General features: G+C 40.9%; 1 protein-coding gene and 1 long non-coding RNA gene across 2 annotated transcripts in view; one reads left to right on the top strand and one right to left on the bottom strand.

Moving 5' to 3' along the window:
- Positions 1-12,858, top strand: part of LOC307214462 — a 240,621-nt gene that overhangs the window by 170,732 nt on the left and 57,031 nt on the right. The gene's annotated exons all lie outside the window — the stretch shown is intronic.
- The window catches only part of RAP2A (RAP2A, member of RAS oncogene family), an 81,733-nt gene that overhangs the window by 55,461 nt on the left and 13,414 nt on the right, over positions 1-12,858 (bottom strand). Inside the window, exons 2-3 of the mRNA XM_079973112.1 lie at positions 6,143-11,622; positions 5,047-5,150 (exon numbers count right to left, since the gene is read on the bottom strand). Coding sequence (XP_079829238.1) covers positions 11,385-11,622 — 238 coding nt within the window. The 3' untranslated portion in view covers positions 5,047-5,150; positions 6,143-11,384. The remainder of the gene's footprint in view (positions 1-5,046; positions 5,151-6,142; positions 11,623-12,858) is intronic.

Genomic DNA, 12,858 nt, shown 5'->3' with positions numbered 1-12,858 from the left:
AAAAAGAGGGGCATGCTGTTTCTTTTAGAAAGACCATGCAACTAAACTTTCTATTCCCTTTCTCACCAATTGCCAGAAGAGAAGGCTAAATGCCATGCGAATGCATACCGAGATGGAGAAAGCAGCATTTCAATGTTTGAATGAGTTTGTGTCTGTATTTCTAGCTATCAATTTCTTCATAATTTAGATTCAATAAGTCATTGTAGTTCAAGGGCACAGTCCAGCCAGGCAAAACCACTCAAGGCAGGAACAAGGGAGGGCCTCCATCCCTGGGCTTGAGAGTCTCTCTCTCCGCTACATAGAGTTATCAACTGGTACGGTATCTCCTCCTGTCATTGGCCCTTTCCAATTTTGTTGGTGTCCGTCTGTCTCAAGAGACTCTGGAGTGTGCCTCCAGAAGTGAAGTCAAACTGCTGTGTTAGCAGCACCAAAGTGACTTCCCTGGGATGCAAGCCTGGGCAGTGTGTATGGAGGTCCTGGGTTGCCCCGATGACAAGACCTCACTGATGTGGTCCAAAGGAAAACAGAGCAATAAGTTGGGTACCAACTTGACTACAGGAGTTGCTGGAAGGAGGCATACAACATGCTATCCAGCCATCTTAGGGACTCCACTATGGATTTGTGTAGGGTCTACGCCTTAGCCTTTTTGTCTCCCAAAAATATCCTGCAAGGTTATCAGAGGTTTAGGATCCGTTTTCCTTCTCCTAGGTGGGCTACCTTCCCAAGGCCGATGAGCCCCTTCTGCCTTTCACTTCCCACTACAACATATGTGGGAAATTGCCTTCTTGAACCCTGGAACAACTGTTGGTTTTAGCTGCTCAATCTGCTGGAGCCTGTCATGCAGAGAAAAAGGACTTCCGGTTTTCTGCAATATTTTCCCAGTCTTCAGAACCAAACAGATGAATTCGTTTCCCTTCATTTTGGTATGCTTTCTGAGTTGGAAACTCTGTTGCAAAATTTGAACAAGTGTGGAAGACAAATGAAAACTCCGTTCCAACCCAGGAACTGCAAATCAGGTTCATTTCACATAAATTTTTTTGGACCATCCGAAATCCACAAGCATCCTTCTAAGGTTGTATAGTTTGTTCCAATTACACACTGTGAAGTTTTTTTGGGGGGTGGCATTCAGGAGAAGAGTGGTTAACTGAATTATTCATTAATTGATAATTAATAAGAACTATTAAATATTGGTAAAAATTAGCCATTACTTAATTGTTAGTGAACATGCTCAGAACATCCAGGATCCTAGTAGTTAGCAAAAAAGGACAGATTGCTAATTATTCTTAATTATCAGAATTTGGGCAAAGCTGAAGAAACAAAAAAGAAAGTTTGGGGACATTTTTACAAGGGGTCAAGGGGTACAGTGCTATGTAAATAATTAATCCATCTGAAAACATTCTTGCAATTAGATAATATACAAGACAAAACAAGATGACACTCAAAAAGATGCATCAAATATTACTTCTTCAGGGAAAACAATTTGTCTTTTAGTTGCTTTAAGAGTTAGGTTTTTGCAGAAGTGCTCTCATTCAAAGGACTTGTCATACAAGTTCAATATTTTCAAGATGTACAAAGAATAGTCTTCAGTTTGTGCATTAATTTTTTTAATGAAAAATGTTGACAACATACTAATTGCCCTCTGTTTGCAAGGTCCTAAAATATTTTTAAAATAACTCCTTTGGGTAGCCTCATCAACACTGCGTGTGTTTTTCTGCAGAAGCTACTAAGCGCAGGATCCAAAACGATCTCCTGCCAGCTGAGTAGCAGCTTCATAACAGGACAGAGAGGAGGGAGGGGAGGAGGCCATGAGGTCAGCACAGTGCAAATGTGCTGGTGGAGCCAATCTGGCTTTCCTGCTGGCATGTTTTCGCTGTACCAACCTTGTGGCCTCTTCGTCCTTCTTCCTCTGTCCCAGTATGCAGTAGAGGCTTAGCTGGTGGGAAGTTGGGTGAGTGGTTGAGCCCCACCATGTCATCTGCTGTTGGATGGACCACTCTCTTAAAGGAGATACTAAGAAGTGGATGAGAAACCTGGGCTCTCTCACTCTTGCTAGAGCCCCTACCATCTCTGACCATGTGAGCTGGAACTGATGGTAACTGGGGTTCAACAGCATCTAAGGTACCACATGTTCCCCAATCGTTAATCAGACCAAGAACTGACAGTAGCTGATAAATGAACCAGAGGACCTCAGTTAATCAGTGTTATTGTAAGGCTCTTTAAGGTGAGTTGAAAGAAAAATGTCTGGCTAATTTGCCTGGGTTAAAATGAAGCTTTTGTTGTTACAACACACCCTGTTTTGGGTGCAGCGGTTAAAAACTCATCAAGCAATAGGACTGGGTTGTCAGACAGTTTTCTTTGCCTCTTCATGATTTGTGTACAATTTGTTATGGTCAATCTGAACAGAGAACGAGTTTCTTTGATCGAGGTTACATGCCGCCATGGTATCAGATACTGTATTTAAGAAATCTTAATCACATGAATTGGAATTAATCAGTGGATAAATTTGCATAAAATTAAAAGGCATATTATAATAATTTAAAATGTCTTAAAAAACATTAAATGTTTTACTTTTAAAAAATGTTTTTATGCAGTATTTGTTTCTCAAATGCTGTCTTAGAAGAAGCCTCTCTCCTGTGTGAGAGAAGGGGAGGGGGGAACTCTTCTAAATCATGTTGCCTAATTATTTGGCGGGACGCAGGTGGCGCTGTGGGTTAAAGCCTCAGCGCCTAGGGCTTGCCGATCGAAAGGTCGGCGGTTCGAATCCCTGCGGCGGGGTGCGCTCCCGCTGCTCGGTCCCAGCGCCTGCCAACCTAGCAGTTCGAAAGCACCTCCGGGTGCAAGTAGATAAATAGGGACCGCTTACTAGCGGGAAGGTAAACGGCGTTTCCGTGTGCGGCTCTGGCTCTGGCTCTGGCTCTGGCCAGAGCAGCGATGTCACGCTGGCCACGTGACCCGGAAGTGTCTCCGGACAGCGCTGGCCCCTGGCCTCTTAAGTGAGATGGGCGCACAACCCCAGAGTCTGTCAAGACTGGCCCGTACGGGCAGGGGTACCTTTACCTTTAATTATTTGGCATCACAATTTTAGTTTTACCAAACTAATTTAAGCACAAATATCCTTTCCATGTAAAGAGATATGCTGGAAACGGCCTGTGTTTTGGCTTTGGAACAGAGTTTGCAAGTTAAGACCTTGATTTCCCAGCTGACACCTTACAAGTGCTCCACCTTGACAAAACAGGTTTCAGGAACATCATTGCTACACAATGTCTTTCTACTTGCGTAACTGGCTAAACAGCACCAGCATAGGCCCGTGTGCCTGTAAAATAACATTAAATATTACTTTTGAGGACTCATATGTTAAAGCTTCTACGAACAAATCGAGACTTGTGGCTGCTGGTAGCTTCTACGGTTGACCTCAATAACCAAAAGCATGAAAATCAAAGCAGCGCCCAACCCAATGCACCTCAATTACATTTCCAGGAGCCTTGTTTATTCTTCTCCACCTTCTACTCTCCTCCATCCGATTACTATTGGGCAAGGGAAAAAAGAGTGGGGATGAATCTGCCTGCACATTCCTGTTACTGTTGCTTCTGCACCCCCCCCCCCAGTGTGTTGGGTGCTGAATGCCTGCAGCAGGGAACCTGCTGCACGCCAGTAGACAGTCTGCACCATTTAGAACCCCAATTTTCCTGAGTTGTAGATCATGTATGGAAAACGTATGCAAGAGAAAAGGCTTCGTGCTGCAGAAGTTCAACCGCCAACAGGTGGAAGTCTTACAAAATGGTGGGGGATAAGGGGCCAACTCTCCCACTCGCCCAATGGACATTTCGAGGACGGGAGAATGAGTTAATAGCACTTAGGTGGTTCCAGGTACTGTGATCCACAAGGTTGCGGCATGTCAACTAAGCCCTCACCCTCTCCCTGCAGCCTCAGTCATCAAAATGCATAATGTCAAGGGATAACCATCAGGCAACTGGTTCAGGAAGCTGATTTTGGTCATCATGAAAGAGCAGCAAAATCGTTCAATTGATTATTATTCTTATTTCCAGAGGGGAGGAGTGCTTGAGGGGATTTTCTGGCCCAGGTGCCAAAATAACTTGAGCGTCTTTGGGTAATGTGGTTCAGAAAAGGCCAACTAAAATTATCTACTTGCATAAGAGGTTACTATCCTGTCACTAGCTTTCGTGTGACTTCTATATGGAAAATGGAGAGAGGGGCACCATTTTGCCCTTGGGCCAGCCCTGTACTTGAAAGACCAATGCAGCTCAGAAATTCCAACACTGATACATCAAACCTATGCAGCCAGATTCCTTGAAGATTTGATTTCCATGCACAACAATGAAACAGTCAAAACCAGTCTCCCACTGAGCAGCTGGGAAACTAAAATGCTACCCTTGGATCCTTTTGAAGACATTAGACTTTTAAATGTTACAATTTTATTGTTAGACGATGCTGTCTTCGCATTAAAGTTGATTTATGCTCTCTTCGAATATTCTAATTTTATGAAGTATTGATAATATATCCATTTATCATGTTCTGTTTTATTTCTTGTATTAGATTTCATTGAGGCTCTCAAGTATGACAGATACACAGGGATCCTGTTCTAGTAGCTTAGAGATTGACCGTTCACCAGTTATATCTGCCTAGTATTGCTGAAAAGCTTGGGTCCAATATTTTCTTTTTACTTGCAATCTAATTATTTACTTTTGTTTTAGGACCACTTAGGTAGCTGGCTTAAAGGAATGGAAAATCTAAGAAAAATCCTAGCACAGAAACAGAATCCTGCACACAATTGCTTGGATCCAAATCAACACATTATTACTGGGTGACCTCCACAAGGCAGATGATGTAGGCTAGCAAGCACAGTATTCAAGGGATCTGTTCAAAACCAAGATAGGGATGAAACACCATACTGAATACACAAACTAAATGTTAAGGATGTTATTGTTGTGAAAGCATCAATGCAAAAAAAAAACCAAACCAACCACCAGCCCCTCCAAGACACATCCTCCCTAAAATGCAGAACTGTCACATCTTGTTTTAGTTTACCTTCTCCTAACTGGAAACAGTCGCCATCCAGGGTTTTGCATTTCCATCTCCAAGATAAAGTCCTTCTCTGACAGTCTCAATGGTAATTTACCTTCAGAGTGGGGCTGTCACCCAATTAAAGAGATAATGAATTAGCTGGTTGTGACTTTTAATCGAATTAAATGTGAACACATTTGCATATGAATAAAGCAAGACATTGAATTGAAGAAAGCATATTTTAGATAACACACATTTGGCAGCAGCCTTAGAAGAAGTATCCACTCCTGAGTAGAAGGTAGCAGTGACGACTGTGCCTGACATTTGAAGTTTTTATTAGAACTGTCCCCAAAATTTCTTTTTTGACTATTTGTTAAGGTGGTTGAATGAACTCCCTCTGCAAAATCACGAGGGGAGGGAAATAAATGTCTTTAAATTTTTCAGGAGGGGGTTTGGCATTCCCGTCTCTTTGCTTTTTTCACAGGGTCACCATGCCACATTGCAGAATGCCGCTCCCAAGCCATTCCACGTTTGGCAGTAGGAAGTGGCATACGGCTTTTCCCATAGCTTCCTGTTACCCACACTTCACAGTGACAACCAGTAAGGGTCAGTGGCAACACCCTAAAAAATACAGAAATTTATCCTGTTCCCCAAACAGCAGAAACTTGGCTGCTTTCATAGGAGAATATATTCCACAACTGGGAAGGGGAGATTTCAACCCAGCCTTCGGTTTCATAAGAATTTAGAAGTTTTGATGACCAGCAGAATATAAATTTAGGGGTATCTGTAAACACACCCCAGCCAACTAAATGCATAAACCATTGTTTAATTTTTATAACTGTAAAGTTTGCAACACTATAAAAACAGATACAAAATAATTAGCAAACAGATCAAAATTCAGTCCTGATAAGAGAAATAGGTTTTCAGTAACAACGATCACTAAGGAATCTTAAAGTCATAAGGGACCTTAGAAGTCATCCAGCCAACTCCCCACTCAGTGGAGAATGCAACATAATTATTTGAATAGGACCATTGTGATGTCCCAAAGCAGCAATCACCATGTGAGTATCATGATGTAAAATACCAAACCAGTAATTCAGCTTAACACATTGCAACTTACTGATTGTAATTGGCACAACTCTATCAGAAAGTGAGTCCTATAAGCAAGCAATCCATTGAGTTCTCTGTAGATGCCTGTGCAATATTTACAGCTGCATCAGTTAGAAGGCAACAAATAGGTCATTTGCTGGATTGGTTGATGCACTATGAAGCTTGAAAGGGGGGTTTAAAATTTTATTTTCTGGAATACATGGGAAAATATTAAAATCAAATGTCAATAATCCCTTGATTTACAAATCAGTAGAAAATCAAACAGTTATCAAGATTTTATTTTGACATTTTTCATTGAAGAAAACAGTTTAACAGTAATATGTGGTTTCATTGTGCATTTTTTTTTTTTTAAATTGCTGTAAACTAATGTGTACCATTTAATTTTTTTGTTGAAAAAGCATTCTTGGAGACTTTATAAAAATGTTAAACCTCATGGGTAGGCGGAGGATGAGAGGAGACAAGAACTCGTAGTCTGCAGGACCCTATATAGTGACTCTCATTTGCAAAACACACACATATATTGCTAAATGGGTGGAATGCTACCAGAGGCCTCCAAAAGGACTTGGGCCAAAACTGCAGTGGAAATGGGTCTATACTGTAGAATGAATGGGCCAGTTATCAGTAGCAAGACCAGCTGACGGCTGTGTATAATTAGCAGCATTTGTCAATCTCCACAGCCCTAGCCATGGAATACATCGTTCTCACAATGTGTGCCAGCCTCTAGTGTTTGGCACCTGAGTGCCCACATGGCTTCGAAACAAAAACCACCCAATACTCATTGCTATCTTACACAATGAGGTATTTCATCCATACTGGCATGACTACAATGCAACTGCTAATCAATGTCAGTTGGCTGGAACAATCGTGTTAACATTAGCACTACCACTGTCGAAACTGTACTGTCAGGTCCAAGCTAACTGTACCACTGCGCACTGCAACAGAAGCTCCTCCAAAGGTAACCATCTAGAAATAGTGGATTTGATGTGCATCATTTCTTTTTAAATCAAGGCTTGGCTGATATCAGTATGTGGACTGTTTTATTACCCTTTGTGCACTGCTGATATTTTAGTTCAACCTTTTGTGCTTCTTGGAAATATGATGCCTTACAAAAGCATTACCAAAATGATCTACTTTGAATTTCACTCACCAAAAATATAGGGCAAATGTGCTCCTTTCTAGGACAGACGAGAGCTAGCTGCATTCTGAACAAGCAGAATATAGTAAAGAATGTCACTCTTTGATTTGTATTTTTTTATTTCCACTAGAAAAGAAGGAAGTGAATGGTGCAAAGAACCCCAACAGACGTTTCATTAAATAAATTTATTTGTTAAAATAATTTAACTCCAAATACAACTGCTGAGTTTGCATTGAGTTCTATGTACAATTTGATTTATTTTGAAACATCATGTTTTAAACAACTGACACCTTATAAAACTTGCTGCATTTTTTCCCCAGTTATCAGTTGTAACAGAGCTCAACAATCAACTGTTAAATATCTTTATTCAACTCTAGGAAATCCCAAATTGTCAATGGTTAAGCCTAGTTTTCAAAAACACACTGCAATCATTTCTGGAAACCTCGATCAAGAACTGACAGAGGAATAATGCACATTAGAATTCCTGCAGCTGCCAAATTTGCTTTGTCATGGAGTTTTATAATTACAGTCCAAGTGGTGCTTCAACTGCACACTGGTGAAAAATCATGCTTCCCTCCACCCTAAGATGACAGTAGGCAGCATGTGTTACATACAAAAGTAAATACCAGTACATTTTCCCACAGACATTAATGGCAATTTTAGAATTAGGAGTGTAGGTAAAAGGACTGTTATATTGTTGGTCCTATTAGAAGAAAAAGTCCTGAAAAGCTGCTATGAATATTTGCTGGGGGTGGTGGGCGGGGGGGGGGGTAACCTTACCTAAAGAAACAAACCAACCACAAAACCTTTAGAACTAATGCTGGTTTGATTAACGTTTGCAAAGGGCAAAGGAGGAATTATTTTCCCCTTCTATTTTCAAAAGAAGTTACAACCATTTATATGACAATATAAACTTAAAAATGCCAGCTGCAGAAAAATACAAAGCTCTATAAGAAAAGCTGAAGAATAGTAGGTCTTTGGATTAAATTATAATATTTTAAGGCATGTTATACCCCCCAAAAAATTACTACCATTGGAATCTGATTGGGATACAAAAATAAGCAGTCATCCTTAACAAGCTACTCCCAATATGTATAATGGCACTGATGCATGCCAGTGTGCCCCTAGTGCGCATTTATACATGAGGGAGTGCCACTACTGCGATATGTTTCAGGAAGTTACAGGGTCTATACTTGAAGAGTGTGACTAACCCAGTGGCATGGGTCTAGGAATGGCAAGTGGTCTGGGTTAGAGGGGGGTGACAATCACCTGACTTAATTCTAAGCACAACTTCAGGGTCAGCCAGCGGTGGGGCGGGGATAAAATCTTGATGCAACGGAGACATGTCCAGGAGAAGCCCCTCACTGGAATAGGCTAGAAAGAGGGGAGGGAGAAATCAACACAGGAGCAATGGCACCTCTTGAATTGGCACTAGATAACTGGTGACACAAGACACCCATTTGACCTGTGACTCACTCTGCTGGCCTAAACACATGACATGGGGGCGAAATCCCATGTCAATGTAAGTAACTGCAGCTCTCCTGCCAATTTAAAATATTTTAGCCAAGTCCATCCTTTAATGTCCCACTATAGTAGATTTCCCCAGCATGATGTCCTCCAGAAGTTTTGAACAACAACTCCCATTTTCTCTTACCGCTGGCCATACTGGCTGGGAATCATGGGATTTGTAGTCCAAAACATCTGGTGGGCACCAGGTTGGGCATTATAACCATGTAAGCAGAACCCAAGCAGCACACAGTATGCCTCTTTAGAATTACACATCACATAAAACTGTTACAATTTGTGGGAATACACAATGCTTTGTCTCTAAAAAACAGCAATAAGCATTATCAAGGAAGTACTTTTCTGTTCAAATCCACCACATTATGCAATGATTTCCACATTAAAAGCATGCCCATTATTATTATTTTTTACCAAAAATGCTATTTATGTCTTTCAGTCATCTTACTTATGTCACTGTTATGACTGCATAAACTACTTGGCATGCAAGACAGGACCCATGTTTGGAATAAGCAAAAAATGTAATCAATGTTTAGGTTATATCTGTCCATCTCATTTATTTCAATGGTAAAGCTGGTTATTTTCCTAAGAGACAAAGCAATTCCTTCTGAAACCTTTTAGGGATCATGAACTCATGACAGTTCCCCTCTCCGCATGCAAGCTATCAATGCGATATGCATTAAGTGTCACAACTCTGTAGGCTGTGCAAGCTGCTTGGGAAGGAGCTACATTTTTCGAGTGGGACCTCATGTTTAGCATTACACTCTTTGCGTTTTTGATTTAAAGAAAAAACCATGCAAGGACTAAGGCAATAGTGGCCTATAATCATCCATCATTTTTCTTAAACTGTTAGAAAGTGAACTAAACTAAACGTGTTCCACAGTGTCAGAAATAAAGTGGCCCAGTGTTGCCAATATTTCTTTTTAAAAAATGCTTCTGAATTCAGTTTCTTTAGACACACTTTAGATTGCAGGTTGTTTTTCTGCTGATGGAGGCAAACACCTCAGAACTCAAGTTCATTACAGCATTTGTAAAAAGTCACACACACACCCACCGACACGCACACAAGACACATACAGGCCTCTCCACTCGTCTACACAAGAAACTACACAGCTACTCCACAAGACTGCAAAACCAAACTGTGGGGTGGTATTTGGACCACAGGCTCAGCGATATTGCATTTTAAAGGCCAAAATCATCCATAAAGGTCCAGCTCAACATGATCACTCCAGCATTTCAAACTTAGTCATTCTGATTGGAAACTTCCTTGATTGTAGAACATCAGAATAGATATAACTGGTGCTGTTAAGTCATGCAAATTATAAGTATTCCACTGCTATGAAAATTAAGACCAGAGGCTGAGCACCATTTCAAAACAATGTTTCACTCACTATTTGTCACGGCAATAACCAGGGCAACAGGATCACTGTATGGCAGCACCTGACTAGCATGTTAGGCAACTGAAGACAAGAACCTTCTCCTTGCTAATCTATGGAATTACAACATTGTGTATTCAACTTCTGAGTCTAAGTAACTTGCACAGTTAATTCAATTAACCAGTTGCCAATAGTAAAGCTATAAAATAGCAAATTTGAATTCCATAGGTATCACATCAAAGACGTAGCCCTTAAAGGCAAGAAATAAACTGGTATCCTTAAACTTAAAAATGCAGGATGCTCAGACAGTCCCCATGAGGTTTCTGCAAAAGGAACATCTGGATACAACATGGCTTCATTTTCCTTACAAGGTGGTACTTGTTAATGTGCTAAAATTTCCTTGTTAGTAAGGCTAAGCAAATTTTTACCCCCATCACAGTTGCTTCTTCCTGTTTCAGTAAAGAGATGGAGACATTTCCCACTTTGTAAACAGAGGGTTGTTTGGTTTCTTGACTGAACAGCATCCAAAGCAATCCACCATTTCTGAATACCAATGCAGAATATTTAACACATTCCAGTGTCCCACTATTCTCTTCACAAGCCGTTGATTTTTCAGAGCTCCTCTCTTTACTTTCAAGTACAGGTGGAATATTTTCCTTTTCGCATGATGGGATAATAGAAAAGAATCAAATTTAAAGGGGGTGGGGGGGACCAACTACATCAACTTGCCAATAATCCTACTAACGCTTGTGTCAAAGATGGAATTAGCATATTTGACTGAGTAAACTTGGCCACAAGTGACAAGTCCTGAAATTCAATATGCAGACACATACACTTTGTTAACCTGTATTTATCAGTGGAGAATATGTAGAGTGCAAGGTGTCTTTGCTGGTGCTCTCCCATTCACCATTAACAACAACTTAAAGCAGCAGCTGTTGTCTGACAAAGCCAACATACACTGTTTGTGCTCACCCTGTAAATCTGCTGGCTGTGTCACAGATCTGCAGGTGCAGGAGATGTGCTGCAGGCAAGTGAACCGTAGCTTATCCAAAATTCTTTCACTAAACTGATCAACTTCAATGTTCCGCTTGCAGTTAATGCTGCCACTCCACTTTGGATTTATCCCCCGAGACCCAATTTTAAACCACGAAGCGAAGTAGTCAGTTGTATCATCTTACCAAAAATACAGCAAATCAGGTCCAATTCCATCATTTGGAATGCTATTGTATATTACATGCAGAACAGCATGGATCATCTTTATCTGGCTGAGAGGCATAGTTCATCTGTCTGACAATCTCTGCAAAGAGTTCATCCACCATTGTTTTACTTTTGGCAGAAGTCTCCATAAAAGGACAGCCCCATTCTTCAGCAAGGGCTCTGCCTTCATTTGACGAAACTTCCCTCTCACTCTCCAGGTCCACTTTATTTCCAACCAGGATTACAGGCACCTTCTCATACCTGCAATTAGATACAAAAACAAGGTTGAAGCCCTTTGCAATCTTAAGGAAAACAATAATGCCTAATATACTGATACAGAATCTTGGATTTGAAAAACGGTACAATGAAGAGTTGGCAATGTGGCTCATTTTGGGGATCTTTAGCCCAGTTTTCTAGCTACTTTCAGCGTTGCTTCACATGATGTTTCAAAATGAAGAACAGAATGTTCACCAGTATATAACCACCTACTGAAATGTTAGTACTTTCCCACAACATGTTTATCTCTAAAGAGCTTCAATAAGGCGGGGGGTGGGGGGGAGAGAGGGGGGGGATAGCCTGGTTCACATGAGCAAAGTGGTTTGGCCATTTATGCCCATACTTTTCTCTATTCCTCCTTGCACCTACTCTCTTGCCTGTTTTCACACACTAGCAACACATCCGGTGGAATTCTATCTGTTATATTTTAGCTGCCCAATCAGAATGAATTTCAGGAACCCCAAAGTTGTATTGAAAAAATATGACTTTCAAGCCGCCTGGCCTCCAAATGGCAACTAGGCATTCTGCTTTGGTAACTGTAACCATGGTTTAAGGCGCCATTTGGTGCCTAGCTTATGTATCTGAGTTTCTAACACTGGTAATGTTGTCACTGCACCAACAAATCACCTGTCAGAAACTGGTGAGATCCAGGGTTTGTTCCCAGCCCCAATATGTGCACATATTATTTTAAACTGGAAATCTTTGAAGTCGGTAGAGAAAAGAGGCCATTCCATGTGTCTTCCAGAATAAAGATACAGTGTGCTGAAATGTACCAAAGTGCATGGTGTTCTTGCAGCATTTCAGAAAGCAGAAGTGTTGGGAGACATTTTACATATGTAGTCATCTATGATTCATGCTTCACTAAATATCCTTATTTTAAAGTAATGCTGCAATGCAGAAATCAATAGAGCCATGGCAAAAGAAGCTATAACACGAACTTCTTTCTAGCAACACAGTTGTATACAAAGGTTACATGTTTCCACCACAAATGTTGGCATTTTTTTCATAATGTACACAAAACACATGCAATTCGGGGAAATAATAAAACCAGACTTTTTTATGGGCGCCTAAGCCTTGCATGCTCACACTTGTTTGGGATTTGCAGATGTTCAACATGCAGTGGCAAGCGAGTTGCTCATGGAGGGGAGAGGTTGTGCTGTATTTTAAAGAAAGGCCGGTTAACCCTGAAGTACAACCACTTTAGTGGAACAATGGGTCAGT

Source organism: Podarcis cretensis (assembly GCF_951804945.1).
Source record: "Podarcis cretensis genome assembly, chromosome: 4".
Taxonomy (NCBI): Eukaryota; Metazoa; Chordata; class Lepidosauria; order Squamata; family Lacertidae; genus Podarcis; species Podarcis cretensis.
Note: the sequence above shows the minus strand (reverse complement) of the source record. Positions and strands in the feature narration are given on the sequence as shown.